The 15,905-nt window shown below is 40.8% G+C and overlaps 1 protein-coding gene across 5 annotated transcripts in view; it reads right to left on the bottom strand.

Annotated features, from left to right (window-relative positions):
• Positions 1-15,905, bottom strand: part of LRRK2 (leucine rich repeat kinase 2) — a 165,379-nt gene that overhangs the window by 117,735 nt on the left and 31,739 nt on the right. For all 5 annotated transcript variants that reach the window (XM_075857254.1, XM_075857256.1, XM_075857252.1 and 2 more), the window contains exons 6-12: positions 13,564-13,698; positions 11,281-11,415; positions 9,974-10,105; positions 7,658-7,777; positions 6,075-6,202; positions 5,090-5,169; positions 4,907-5,013 (exon numbers count right to left, since the gene is read on the bottom strand). In XM_075857254.1, the coding sequence (XP_075713369.1) occupies positions 4,907-5,013; positions 5,090-5,169; positions 6,075-6,202; positions 7,658-7,777; positions 9,974-10,105; positions 11,281-11,415; positions 13,564-13,698 (837 nt within the window). The remainder of the gene's footprint in view (positions 1-4,906; positions 5,014-5,089; positions 5,170-6,074; positions 6,203-7,657; positions 7,778-9,973; positions 10,106-11,280; positions 11,416-13,563; positions 13,699-15,905) is intronic.

The raw sequence follows: 15,905 nt of genomic DNA, 5'->3' as shown, positions 1-15,905 counted from the left end.
AGCAGTGTGTTACTTAATTTGTAATATTCGTTTTCATAAAATCCCTGTTTAGCTGCTGCAACGCGAGCACTGAATGACTGCTTTCTCCCCATAGGTTGAAAGCTGTCAATCAATGGAGGGTGGGCAGGGGATCCGCAGCTCATGAATATCGAGGAATCCTGAGTGCAAGTTTATCATTGAGAGGACTCCTTGCACGGCTCGCGTTGCAGGAGATAAACAGCAATTTTATGATAACGTCTAAATATTACAAAGTAAGTGACAGAGCACAAACCTGGTGAGAGATTTTTTAAAATGTTACTCCATTTATATAAATAGTTGCTTTCAAAGTCTGTTCTTTGTACTTAACCCTTTACCCGATATTTGTCGTAAGTATACGTCATGGAAAGCCAATGCTTCCCGCAAAATGTTGTATACTTACGACAAATGGGGAAACAGTTATAATATACAAAAGTGGCAGGTTGTGACCCTTACTCTACAACGTAACCTTTATTGTATTTGTTTAAAAAGATACAAAAGAAGAAATAAACACCCTGGTGTGAAAGTGTTTAAAATACAATTCTGACCAGAGTTACAGTCTACCAGCCTCTTTTACTGGCTCTTAAGGGAGCAAACTGGCAGCATAACAGGACAGTTTTGATAATGGCAGTGGCAACCAGATCACAGCATTGCTGCTGCTATATACTCATAGCCACGCCCCCTCCCTGTTCACACCCCCATGTATCCAATCAAGAAAAAGGCAGGGGCGGCAAGAGAGCTCAGCGCCACCTATTCTCTGATGTAAGAGGGGCGGGAGCTGGGCGTGTGAGGTAGAGTAACCAAGGGAGCCCAACAGCGCATCCCCAAAGCTCAGTAACCATAAAGTAGCTCTCAGATCTCCTGATCACGAAAACATTGCAGCAGCAGAGAAATCTCACAAATCATTTATCCAGTGACCGCATGAGCGGATGCTACATTATTTATGGACTGTAGTTAGATAGTATTAAACCAGTCTCCTAAAACTCACACATTATCGGGACATATTAGATGGATATATGCGACACCCTGTGATGCTTCACTTGTGTGGCTGACACTATCAGGTAAAGTCGAATGCCGGTCTGGGGATCAACACAAAATAGAGTGGCTGCATTTTGCTAATGATGCATAGGTCTGGACTCCTATTATACTCCTACACTTCACAAAAAGCAGCCAAAACTGACATTCTCATTAAGTCCTGCCGGACTAACAGATTTGGTTAGTATCTGGTTTAGTACTATCGAACTACAGTCCATAAATAATGTAGCATCCGCTCATGTGGTCACTGGATAAATGATTTGTGAGATTTCTCTGCTGCTGCAAGGTTTCCTGATCAGGAGATCTGACAGCTCCTTTATGGTTACTGAGCTTTGGGGATGCGCTGTTGGGTCCCCATGGATACTCTCACACGCCGAGCTCCCGCCCCTCTTACATCAGAGAATAGGCGGCGCTGAACTCTCTAGCCGCGCCTGCCTTGCTCTTGATTGGACACAGGGGGGGGGGGGTGTGAACAAAGACGGGGGCATGGCTATGAGTATATAGCAGCAGCAATGCTGTGATCTGGTTGCCACTGCCATTATCAAAACTGTCCTGTTATGCCGCCAGTTTGCTCCCTGAAGAGCTACATGTGTGCACCCGTCATTACGGCAGCGTTGCTAAGCGACGTCAGTAAATAGTCACTGTCCAGGGAGCTGAAAGAGTTAACTGATCGGCAGTAACTCTTTCAGCACCCTGGACAGTGACTACCGATCAGTATAAAACCTGTAAAAAATAAAAATAAAAGACTTTCATACTTACCGACAACTTCCTGCTTCCTCCAGTCTGGTCTCCCGCCCGTTGCCTTGGTGACGCGTCCCGCTCGACATCCGGCCCGACGTCCTGGATGACGTTTCAGGCCATGTGACCGCTGCAGCCAATCACAGATCAATCACAGGCTGCAGCGGTCACATGGACTGCCGCGTCATCCAGGGATGTCGGGCTGGATGTGAAGAGAGGGACGCGTCACCAAGACAACGGCCGGGTAAGTATGAATTTCTTTAACTTTTATTACAGAAAAGGCTGTCCCTTCTCTCTATCCTGCACTGATAGAGAGAAGGGGCTGCCGATTAGTGCAGCGCTATTTTGCCGCCAAAAACGTGCCCGTAAATACGGGTGGAATACGGGTGACACCGGACCCATATTTACGGGCACGGGTTCGTAAATACTGGTGCAAAACGGGTGGAATACGTGTGACACCGGACCCGTATTTACGCCAGTATTTACGTGTGGGGAAAAATACGGTCGTGTGCATGAGGCCTTAGACTGTGACTCTGGTCAGAATTGTATTATAAACACTTTCACACCAGGGTGTTTATTTATTTTTTGTATTTTTTTAAACAAATCCAATAAAGGTTACGTTGTAGATTAAGGGTCACGTCCTGCCACTTTTGTATATTATTTAGCCCAGCAGGGCAATAAGTTAAGTGAACACTACTACAATCACTTAAGTACAATTAGGGAAACCGTTATAGTGTAAAATTCGAACGTTATAAAGTAAAGATGGCTGCTGTTCTTAACAGCAGCCATCTTTACACGATGGCCAGGGGGGTCTTGTTTTCTAGCAGCAGCACTAGTTTTGTCCCTAAATTTCTTATCTTTGTACCCCTCCCTCTCTTCCCCTTTTTACGTCCTGCGGCAGCTGAGAGTGGATCAATGACCACCATCACAGATAGGTCTGTGGCCTCAATTTTTGGCACATTACTTTTTTTTTCTGTTTTTTGCACTGTCTCCCTGTGTGCGTCCTGCGGCCACTGAGTGCTGATCAGTGACCGCCATCACTGATCAGCATCTGTGGTAACTTTGTGGATGCAGTTTTTTTTTTTACTTTTTCTACCCGCACCATTTCAGTGTGAGTATCCTGCGGCCGCTGAACACTGATCAGTGACCGCCATCACTGATCGGCATCTGTGCTCTATTTGTGGTGCAGGTTTTGTTTTTTTTTGGCCTTTTTTGCACTGCACTATCTTTTTGTGTGTGCCCTGCAGCCACTGAGTGCGGAGTATATAATCAGCCTCAGTGGTAATTTATTGATGCAGGTTTTTCTTGGGCCATTTTGTAAATTTAGACAGTTATAGTTAAGCGTCAGTTAGTGATGGACATTCCGTTTTTTTTTTTTAACTGAAGTTCGTTCACTAAATTTTGATAGCGTAGCGACAGTTTTAGTATAAATTTAGAGCGTTATAGTGAGGGTATGTTCACACGGCCTATTTACGGACGTAATTCAGGCGTTTTTGCCCCGAATTACGTCTGAAAATAGCGCCTCAATAGCGTTGACAAACATCTGCCCATTGAAAGCAATGGGCAGACGTTTGTCTGTTCACACGAGGCGTAATTTACGCGCCGCTGTCAAAAGACGGCTTGTAAATAGACGCCCGCGTCAAAGAAGTGACCTGTCACTTCTTTGGCCGTAATTGGAGCCATTATTCATTGACTCCAATGAATAGCAGCGCCAATTACGTCCATAATGGACGCGGCGTTCAAGCGCCTGCACATGCCGTTACGGCTGAAATGTTTTTTTCTGATAGGTAAGTTTAGGGGCGTTGTCCCCTGTTCACTTTTCTATTGGTTTACATTGTTTGATTAACGATGCAGGGCGGTCTATTTAAAGTACGCCAGCTGCATCATTGTTTATAGGTCCGTAGAAGCGCTACATAGTATGAAACAGGCTGTAACCTAGTTGGCTGCCTGCCTTGTCCATCCTTGCTTTGCCACATTAAAATATGTTTACTATCGTGGGTGAGCGCCGCTTTTTATCTTCTTCTTCCATTCTTGCTAATGTAATTACTGACTTCTCGATAGCTGAGCACAACCAAACAAATGGATATGGAACCCTTTTTAGAAAAATCTGCTGGCAAAATTCAAAATCCTCTCTTACAGTAGTGCCTACTCTTCTCTCTTTTTACTGTTTTGCCAACAAAGATGATTGTTAGGACAAGATCAATGATAAACGTTTTATTTTTGATCTCCTTCATGATCGCTTGGAAACAAGTGAATCATGATGCTAAATGGCCAGTGAATGTATACCTTTAGCACCTATAATACCCCTTAAGCAGCATTATAACCATAAGACATAGTCTGTAGTTAAGAAAATCTATATACGCCTCATATAATTATATCCAGAAAAAGAGTCTTTTTAGACATATGTAAGTCCAAAAATATAAATTGTATTATTCCACAAATTGGAAACCCTCCCAAAGATACCCATACATATAGATACAAAATTAAAACATACTTAAAATAGAACAAACTCCGAGGTCATCAAATAACCACCGTAGCCATATATTTATAGTACATAGTATACATCAGGTAACATAACAGCACAAGGGAAGAGCATGTAATCTTCAAATAGTAAGAGTTCCTAATAGCATCTGCCTCCACTCTACCTAGGTAAAGTCTGTTAAGGATGTTAAACTGGCTACCATACATAAGTAGTGGGCATGGTTACATATCTGTTACCTGTGGCTGACATGATGGCTATTGATGGTCTCAGGAGAGGAACACCTTGACGCGCGTTTCGCACCCTTCGTCAGGTATACCTTTACTACTAGAAACAGGTCTAATATGAGGTGGCTGATCTCCAGGGACACATATAAATTAAGTCTTTATATATTTTCGCCGTTTAAATGAAAAATAAGATCAAAGGGGAGACTGATACTGTGAACACACAAAAACGCCCACTGAATAATAAATGTTTGCTTTTTTTTGGGGGGGGGGGGGGGGTTTGAGAAAAGCAATTTTGATAGTGTCTAATATTTTTTAACATCTTTTCCATATTAACTAACTATTGATGCAAATTGGAATCACTTTATAACACTTGGGTTGTTTTGAAAAGAAAAGGAATTCAAAGCACATTTACCATTGGGTCCAGACAGAGTGGCTAACGCAGTTGTGGTTGCTTGGAAAACTTCCTTGGAAGACGAATGCATCAGCATGGACAGCATCACTTCTCTGTGTACAGGGTACCTGATGTAAGGTTTGTACTGTTAAATCTCAAGGATCAATCCACTTTTTCACATAAGCAAAAATTATTGTTACTTACTGATTTTGTTCATCTCCGATTCTATCATGAAGCTCAGGATAGTACATAAGAAGATTATTCAGGGCCCAACAGGCAGCTTCCTATTAATGAGAAAAGTTGAAATGTAAAATATCAAATACTGTTCCTAAATGTTTTTAAAAAGTAACTAAACTTTTCAAAAAAACATTTGACGTCCTAGTGACATGTCAGAAGTTCTGATCGGTGGGGGTGCGAGACACCAACCGTTTGCTAAAAATAAAGCGGCAGAATTGCTCGGGTTAGCACTGTGCAGCTTAGTTTTAGTGATCGGTGGGTGTTCACCTCCTTCAATTAGCTTCCTAGTAAACGGTTATTGTTTAACTTGCCCACAAAATGACAGCTGGTCATCAGTTTCAGTGAAGCAGATTCCATGAGAAAAAAAAAAGTGAAATGATACAACGCATCCAGAATTACAGAGCTATTCTCCCCTAGAAGCACTGCACTGCATTGGTAGTGACATTAATGCACCGCCTTACATATATTCCTGCACACTGAATAGCCACAGAATTCTTTATTATACTCTGCTTTACCGGATTAAAAGACAAATGGAGTGCCGCAACCCCTTTGCTGCAGTGCCGAAACAGCAACACACACGTCCATGCCCCTGCGTCTGCTAAGGCAACTCAGTCCCATTTACGGTACTTGAATAGGCTAAGCTGCCGTACCAGACATACCCAAACGGGCATGGAAGTTGTTGTTTCAGCACATGTTAGCGATTTGCCATCAATATCTATTTTGAGGTAACCCCTTTAATTATAAAGGTAGCTGTGCACATGTGGCTCCCCTCAACAAAAATGAGCTGTATATTTGTAGCCAACCATGGGATCAAGTCCAGTTATATCTAATCAAGAAATAAAATTCCCACAAAAATAAAGTTTTCTTTGCCTTTTTTGGGCATTTCTAGTAGGACAATTCTTTTAATTATTATATATAATTAAGTGAAAGAGTTAAGGATCAATTTGCTAACCTGGACTTCAGTGTTCTTTTTATGAAGTGTTAAAGCTTTAAATGAAGGCTCAAACCAATACAGCTGTCCTCTATTGTCTTCTGTATCTTCTCCGTCATCCAAGTCTTTGTTTAAATATATCGTTTCAGCTTTAAAAAAAAACAACAATAAAAAAAACAACTATATAGTGTGGGAATGTAGAATTTTAAATGAAAACAAATAGTAAAATACTCTTAGATTTACACAAAGGATTAAATGCAATTGGGAATTAAGCAACTTTGGAACTACTTTAAAGTGGATATATCAGCAAGACACCAACATCAAATTCCCCAGTAATGCCTACTGGGTGCAAGAGTACAAACTGAATTGCATGTCAATGTGGATCTAAGGTGCTAAATAAAATGTACTTAAAGAGGCTCTGTCACCAGATTTTGCAACCCCTATCTGCTATTGCAGCAGATCGGCGCTGCAATGTAGATTACAGTAACGTTTTTATTTTTAAAAAACGAGCATTTTTGGCCAAGTTATGACCATTTTTGTATTTATGCAAATTATGCTTGCAAAAGTCCAAGTGGGCGTGTTTAAAAGTAAAAGTACAACTGGGCGTGTATTATGTGCGTACATCGGGGCGTTTTTACTTTTTTTACTAGCTGGGCATTCTGACGAGAAGTATCATCCACTTCTCTTCAGAACGCCCAGCTTCTGGCAGTGCAGACACAGCCGTGTTCTCGAGAGATCACGCTGTGACGTCACTCACAGGTCCTGCATTGTGTCAGACGAGCGAGGACACATCGGCACCAGAGGCTACAGTTGATTCTGCAGCAGCATCAGCGTTTGCAGGTAAGTAGCTACAATATTGAGCAGCCTGGAACGTGCGCCCTGTACAGTGTTAAAGTTGTGGTTTAGAAAAATGATGGTAAACAAAGTCATGTTGGACCTAGCATTGTTTAAAGGCTATGTACAACTTTGAAAACTATTATTTTTTTACTAAAAATGTATATCAGTGTGATTGGTGCAACTTCGTAAATACATTTTATTAAAAATAATTTTTACTTTTTGAGATACAGCTGCTTTGTATCCTGTATCAGTCAGGCCAGCAGGACTGTTGGGTTAAGTGACAGCCGGTCCTGCTTGTCCACCTGTTATCGATCACATTTAATTTATGAACTTAGATGTGACAGATATTAGCTGGATCCTATATGTCAGACACAAACAAACCTGACGGATACAGGTTCCAGCGCTAGATACAGCTGCTCTGCATACAGGATACAAAGCAGCTGTATCTGGAAAAGTAAAACTAATTTTTAATAAATTGTAAACAGAAAGCTGAACCAATTACACTGATACACGGTTTTATTTAAAAAAATAAATAAATAACAAATTATTCCTCAACAGGATGTTCACCCTCATGAATATGATGCATGCGGAGCTGAGGAAGAGGAATAATACATTTCTACCCATAGTGTAGTCCTAACTTTAACCCACCTGATTATGACTTTAAAATAATTCCTGCCATATGATCTATAAATGTGTCCTATTATAGTTGCCCTGTTTAACAGATCATAAACGGTTTTTGGGTGTGCGAGGGGGGTGTAATAACTTACTTAGAAGAGCCAGACATGTTAGAGCAGCTGCTTGCAGTTTAGAATTTGCAGAATAGTTTGACAGTGCTTTAACAATGACTTCATGAACTTCATTTAATACCAGGATGTTAAAAAAGCTTCCTAGAAAAAGATGTACAGTAACAATATTTGCATTATTTTTGCAACAATTTGGGAAGCAAAAGATAAAATAATAATATATAACAATTACGCTACATAAAATATTTTATTCTCTTAAAACACAAGAATAATTTTAAGCATAGTAATTCTTTTTTGACTAAAAGATGTGCTTTCTATCAAGAAAAAAAGAGATTGCTAAAAAGTGTGTGCCAGTTGAGTCGGCGCAGGACACCAGGTAGTTAAATTAGCGCAAGCCGTACAGCAAGTGCTGATGATTCTTATGTGCTCTGTGAAGCATGGTATGGTAAATGCTAGGACACACTAACATAAGTCTTAAGAAGAAGCATTATGATCATATAAACAAAAGGGCCTATCTAGGACCCATGGCCACTTGATTGTAGAGAAAACACCAGTTGAGATCATATTTAGCGGTTATCCAGGAAGTGATTTTTTTTTTTAGGGATTGCAAATGAAATAAACAAAATAAGCAATACTTAGCTATCCTTGCCCCCGGTGTTTCAGCGCGGTTGCTCTAGCGGCACTCCTGGTGGTTGTTTAATTGCACGTAGCATGTGACAGCTGCAGCCAAGCAGAGGGGTCAGCGGCCATATTCTGTATTTCTGCCTGAAATACGATTCGACGCCAGAGCGCCCTGCTAAACCCTCAGAATGGCTGCAGTGATTACATGCTACATTCATGTAAACAACCACCGGGAGTGCTGCCCGGAGAAAAAGCGCTGGATCGTGGGGGCAAGGATAGCAAAGTATTGCTATTTTTGTTAATATATTTAATTTGCAGCCCCTAAGGAAAAGAAAAAAAAAGTCACTTCCTGGATAACCCCTTTAAGTTTTCCTTTGTGGCACTTTGTACACACCAGGAAGTGAGAAATCTCTTTAAAGCTTTCAATTAATGTGAAAGACAGAGCAAGGAATGCGATATCTAAAATAGTTTTGTTTTTAAGAGGTGGGAAAAAGGGGTTTTACTGTACTTGCAGAACAAAAACGTCTTAAAAATAAAACGGACAATGTTAAAAGCTATGTAAACCTTTGGAAGGAATTTTATTTTTTTTAAATAAATGAACTGTGATGGTTATTAGCTGGCTCCTGTGAGTCAGAGACACGCAGGACCAGCTTTCAGTCGAGCCATCAGTCCAGCTGACCTGACTCAATCAGCTTTGACAGAACTATACGGTTTCTATGTATACAGGATACATAGAAGCTGTATCTTAAAAAGTTAAACTATCTTTTTTTTTTATAAACGATCTCTTTAAAAGCTGTTCAGAAATCAGATAAAACATTGGTTTATTAAAAAAAAAAAAAATCACTTCAAAAAGTTATTCATATCCTTTAAGGGCAAGTGTAATGGCGGGGGGTAGGGAGACGGACAAGTGAGCCCTAATCTACCCGCCACTCTGTCCCTGCCTACTTGCAACGACCCGCCCTAGGCGACGGGGTACAACTGGGCGGCGGTCCCTGCGCTCAGTAAGTGCACGACAAACATACAAAGGAACACGAGCAAGGAAAAGGGGCCGTTGCCCACGCCAACACCGTAAGCAACCAGAGTGGTGAACGAGCCAAGTCAAGCCAGGAGTGTGCGAGGTACAAAACGAAGAGCAGAAGAGTAGTCGGTAAGCCAGGGTCTGTATGGAGCAGGATCAAAAATAGCAGGAGCTGTAGCTGGGCCAGGAAACCACAAGAAAAGAATAACAAGCACAGAGGGACAGGAAGGGCAGGCTTAAATAGACCGAGGGCGGGAGCTAGCTGAGTCTGGCCAGGTTACGATAGGCTCTCCCACTCCTAAGCCTGCCAGCCTGAGTGGTGGAAGCAGGAGTCAGTCTCAGGGATGTAGCCTCAGGTGCTGACTGATTAATTCTGGGAGTTAACCCCGAAGCTGTGCCTGGCAGATCCTTTACAGCAAGTTTGGAAATAAAAGAGACAATGTGATTGGATGCTATGGGGAACGCAGACTCTTTTTGGTACCACAGTTCTTATGCCAGAGGGCAAGTGTCACTTAGCTTATCACTTAAAGTTTTCATACTAGGGCCAAGGGGCAGACATACTACAAACCGCAACTGGACCTTGAAGGGCTAATTTCTCATTTTATACACTGTATCTTTTTGAGTTTCTTTCTTTAATAAACAAGGGAACACGCTCTGAAATCAGACAGAAGTTAACAGATTTAAAACACGAAACTACTCACCAAATGTAAGTTTATGGAACAAACAACAACAGACTTCTTGGATTTTCTCACTGTTTGGAAATGTTTTCATTGCTTCCATTATTATGTTGTAACATCGGACATTGCCAGACATAAGTACTTCCACATTGCAGGCTGCAACAGATATAAGACATATTTTATAAATATTCAAAATAAAGAAGCGTAAGTAACTTTTCAGATGACATTTCAGAATAAGCGGTCATATGTGTGTGCATGAGGAATAACTATTTCTGGTCATTAGATGGCTTGTATGCTGCATTTTCACACATTTTCTCCTCTGCGAGCTCTCTCTTAGCTTTTTCCCTAGTGCTAGTGGGTGGGGTCTAACTGCTATCATATCTGCCATACATTGCAAACGTCGTGAAGAAAACATCCTGCTCCCCCCAATCTCAATGTAGCGCACCCAAAGAAGCACCATTAGAATGGAGGAGATTATACAGCAGTACTTAGCAGCGCAGATGTGAATCCAGCACGGTGGTGAGATAGTTACTAGAAGCTGCAGCAGCATTTGTGCCTCTCTCTCACTCTGCTCCTGTTCCCTCTCCATAGACATCTATGGGCAGCATGTATCCTTATCCTTCAGTGAGCTGATAGTCCGTCTCATCTTGTGGAGTCTTGAGGTGACAGATTTAGAATTAATTTCATAGTGAGTGAATAGTTAGTGGGGGGAGGGTTGGAAAGGAGACTGATGAGTGGAGGAAGATATAATACAGTTTTCTATATACGCTTGTACAGTTGATTTATGCAACATTTATTGAGAAGTTAGTGACCATTTAATATACTTTACATTAATTTAATATAAAGTGCAAGCTATACTTTATATATGGATGTAGCTCTCACATTAGTACATCACATGGTCGCCACTACGATGATAGCATGCAGGGTTTACATCTTCTCCCCCCACCTTGCACACGCTGCCCTATGTAAAAACACTTTGGGTGGTGGTAAAAGAATTAACCACGCTTTTACCATTTATTTTTTTTCTTAATGAAGTAGTCCTATGAAATCCTGATAAAAAACCTTCTGTGGAAAAACGTATCATGGCACCACATGTGCCTTTGTATGACACACATTTTTCCATTAAAAACAATAGGGAAGATATGCGAGGAGACTGAATAAATCTGCAGTTTTAGAAAAATGCAGCATCTCCTGAAAATTGTGCATGGTGTGAATAGATAAATTACTGCAAAGGAAAAAATGAAGCTAAAACACTGTGTGGGTACATACCATTAGAAATATAATAAGAAAATATAGCTGTTTTTTAGCATGTTAATATTCAAGTAACTTACGTGGGCCTGCCAATGGGATCAAAACACGTAACGCTTGGTAAAGAACAGGCTCTGTATTTTTATACTGTGTCAGAACCTTCAAGATGATCAAATGATCTTTGCTCTCTACAAACTCTGTTAATTGCTCTTCTGGAACTAGAGAAAAGAAAAGGGGAGAAAAAAAAAGTTTAGAAGTAAATATGATTTGATCTATATCTGACTAAACAGATTAGAACTCCTGCTGATAATCTCATGGCTATAGGAGCATCAAAACAGCCACTAACAGAGAAACCAATATCTGCTTCTTGCCTATGAAAACCTTGTCCGCACAGCAACTGTATGATAGCCATACTCAAAAAAAGTCTATGTTAAAAGGACTACTGGATCAACCCTCCGATTTAACAAACCGCATCTTTCATGCTTAGTACGGTGGCTAGCTACATCAAAGAGGAAGCCAACTGTTATAGTGCAGGCACACGCTGCAGATTGTGTTTGTCTGAAAATCAGTTCTATTTATCTGAATGGGGTTGTTTCTGCAGCAGTTCTGGTTTTCTGTACGTTCCATTCAGATGAATGCAACAATATCTGCGGTGTGTGACTGCATCCTTGGAGGCTTTAACAATAAGTCAGAGACAAAATGTCCCCTAGTATGAAAACGCCAAATTGATTTCATAAGGTACTTCATAATGCTTCACAGGCACCTTCCCTTGGCAGCGAGTCACCGTTTGATCAGCTTACCGTTTAAAAGTAAAAAGCTTTGTTACAGCCTTATATTTTCAATACCGATCCATTCCTGCACAACTCCTGTCTGCCATTCCCAATTCTCTTTCTTTAACAAGTGAGCATGATGTCCATACAATGTCATTTCGATCATGATGTACTGTCATCACATATTGTAAAACGTGAGGACAAAGATGCGGGGATTGGGGACATGGCAATGGAGCAGTATTAAAGAAAATATTTCAAAAAGTGTAAATTACAGTTAGAGAGTTAGGGCCCATTTACACAGGCCAATGATCGGAAAAAGAGCGCTCATACAAACAGTCGTTCTCGATCATTAGCATGTAAACATGTCAGCAATCAGCCGACAAACAAATGCTCATTCGTCGGCTGATCACTTCTTTTGTGTAAACTATAAAATCTGCATTATTGGAAGCACATCTACAAGTGTAAACAGGGGAATGTGCTGCCGACAATACGCAAACTATATGGAAAAGAAACAATGGTATTAACGAGCATTGGTCCCATACAGTTTGCATCAGCCCGTGTAAAAAAGCCTTTAGGCTTGTTATCTTGCTGATTATAATGAGCAGAAATCGGCCTGTGTAAAGCAGCCTTTAGGCTCCTTTTACACTGCATTTCCGCTGCACGTTTGATGTATCCGTTGGGAAAGCTCCGGGCACATACGTCAAACATACCAATAGGCTACTATTATACCAATGGAGACCAAAACAGTACTTTTGGCCTCCGTCGGGCAGTATACGCCAGGATACCGTTTTTTTGCTGTGTAGAATAGCGTAGTTAACTACACTATTCTATCCAGAGGCATCCCGCAGAAGAGTGTATACTGCGTGGACTACCATTTTTTTTTTTTAACATGGAAGCCTAATGGTGACAGATGCCACTGTTAGGGTATGTGCACACACACTAATTACGTCAGTAATTGACGGACGTATTTCGGCCGCAAGTACCGGACCGAACACAGTGCAGGGAGCCGGGCTCCTAGCATCATACTTATGTACAACGCTAGGAGTCCCTGCCTCGCTGCAGGACAACTGTCCCGTACTGTAATCATGTTTTCAGTATGGGACAGTTGTCCTGCAGCGAGGCAGGGACTCCTAGCATCGTACATAAGTATGATGCTAGGAGCCCGGCTCCCTGCACTGTGTTCGGTCCGGGACTTGCGGCCGAAATACGTCCGTCAATTACGGACGTAATTAGTGTGTGTGCACATACCCTTAGGGTTTTTTCAGATGTATACATCAAACTGGGACCATAAAAGCAGTGTGAAATGGGCCGAATTCTTATAACTTGGTAAAGTTCTTCAGGGCAAAAAACAAGTGCCGAACATGGCATATATTATATGGGCACATGTACAGCTCTAATTCTTTATTCTTCTTTATTATTTCAGGCATGTCCACGCAGATGCTTCATATATTTTCCAATGCATAAAATAGTACAAGACACATGAAGCAGAAGTTACACATGTATGATAACACAAATGATTATTTAAGAGACAACAAGCCTAAAAAATTAATAAGATCTCTGAAAGTTCTCTCTTGTATATTTTTCAACAATCCATACCTTTCATTAAAAGCAAATATAATGCTTGGCAGCCATGTATCTGAATATCTTCTTTGTCTGAAAACAACTTCATGGCTTCAAAAATCAGCAGAAAAATATCCGCTTCATGATCCAAAACCAGAAAATGTATCACATCTACGGGGAAAAAAAAATAAAAAAATAATAATATATATACACTTAGAAAATATGGCTGCTGAATGAGTGTTCGATATACCCCCTAGTGATCATTTTCATTCAGGGCACAATAAGTTTCAAGTAATGTCTACAAGTTATCATTATTGTTCATATATATATATAACCACACTATTATCCACAATATAAGACATGTTACTGTACCACTGCTAGAAAAGGACAGCATGTGAGAAAACCGTAAGTTGTTACCAGCTCCTCTAGCGAACCCTTAGCCTGGCTGAGCTTAGAAAGACTTTAAAGCATTTTCGGCTCTGTTCACATAACATTTTGCACCTACATCAGAGGTGTAAGTCGGGAGAACTATCCCTCCAACAGAAGGCGGTGACGTATCCCGCTGAATAGCCATACAGTGGGATACATCAACCATAGGCTCCTAATGTAAAGGAAAAAAAAGTAAGCCACACTGTATATGTTTTTTTGCAATGTAAGGCCCCAACGCAATGTGTTGGTTATCATGGTTGCTTGTAGTGGGGGGGCATCTTTGCACCTCTCCGCCTCTCCTCACCCCTTAATAGAGAAGGACAATGCCAAGCATCTCCTCTGTGCGGTCTTCCCCCCCCCCCCACAACCAAACGCAACCAATACATTTGACTCTCCTCACCAGGACTCAACTTTATCTGCCCCTTTTTTAAACTCCAGACAGATTTTATTTTTTTATTTATTTGGAAACACTTTTAGCAAGTTTAGTTGTCAGTATCATTCCTATGCTATCAACAAACAACTACATTTCCCAAGAGATTTCTAATGCTTTTTTGAGAAACACAGGTAAGGCTTTGTTCACATCTGCATCAGGGCTCCGTTCATGTGTTCCATCAGGATAACCCATGAACAGAACCCAAAACGGAAACCATAGCTTTCCGTTTGCATCACCATTGATCCGTGGCAAATGGTTTCCGTTTGTCACCGTTCTGTAAGGTTTCCATTGTTTTGACGGAATCAATAGCGTAGTCGACTATGCTATTGATTCTGTCAAAACAATGGAAACCTTACAGAACGGTGACAAACTAAACCATTTGCAACGGATCAATGGTGATGCAAACGGAAAGCTATGGTTTCCGTTTGAGTTGTGTTCATGGGTTGTCCTGACGGAAAGGTCCTGACGGAACCAATGAACGAAGCCCCGATGCACAAGCCTAAGCATCTGCAGTCATATTCTATTCATATCGCAAACTCAAAATTTCCAGAACTGAGCTACTTCTATTGCCTCAATCTTGCCTAAAAAAACAAACTATTTTTTAGTGCATGCTACTAATTTTCAAAACCTCAGCATGCCCTGTACATTGTGGAATTTCAAAATGTATGCTTGCTGTGATTCAATAGGAACCCTCATTGGAACCTGGTCATGATGGAAACAGGTGCAGGGCTCCTTAGAAATCAGAGCTCCGATACACGTATTGCAACGAGTCACACACCTGTGTGAACATCACATAACCACTGAAATTAAATAATAAAAGGTACCCATTGAACGACTGCAAGAAGAACTCTTGAAAACCATGAGGAATTCATGCAGAAGGTATATTGTAACGTTGTATAACTTTTCATTATACAAAGAATAAACTTTATTTACTGAAACTGCAATACCCTCCCCTCGCGGTGTATATGTACATCATAGTCGGGGGGGGGGGGGGGAGGACAAACTCACGGGTTAAGTCCATTTCATACAACGTGGGTGTCAGCTGTGCATTACATATAACACCTTGCACGAATGGCTGGGATCTGAGAGAATATATATATATATATATATATATATACACATACACATACACATACACATACACACACACACAGCATCTAAGCCATTAGACAGCGGGGGTGGCAGTCTCTGTCACCCTATTGGCCCCCAGCAAAGCGACTGCCGGGTGCCAATAGTTGTAATGGCAGCCTGGGTGCCTATTACAATACAATATTATTTAACCTGCAGGTTGAACACCGTAAAAAAAAATAATATATATATATATATATATATATATATATATATATATATATATATATATATTTTATTATTTTTTATTTTATTTTTAACTACCAAAATTGCTGTTATTTGGTCACCTTACCTCCTACCAAAAAATAAAAAAAGAATAAAAAGTGATCAAAAAGTCATATGTAAGCCAAAATGTTACCACCCCGCAAAAAACAAGCCCTCAAACAGC

The sequence above is a fragment of the Rhinoderma darwinii genome, chromosome 3, assembly GCF_050947455.1.
Source record: "Rhinoderma darwinii isolate aRhiDar2 chromosome 3, aRhiDar2.hap1, whole genome shotgun sequence".
NCBI classification, from domain to species: Eukaryota; Metazoa; Chordata; class Amphibia; order Anura; family Rhinodermatidae; genus Rhinoderma; species Rhinoderma darwinii.
This window is presented reverse-complemented; position numbering and strand designations above follow the sequence as displayed.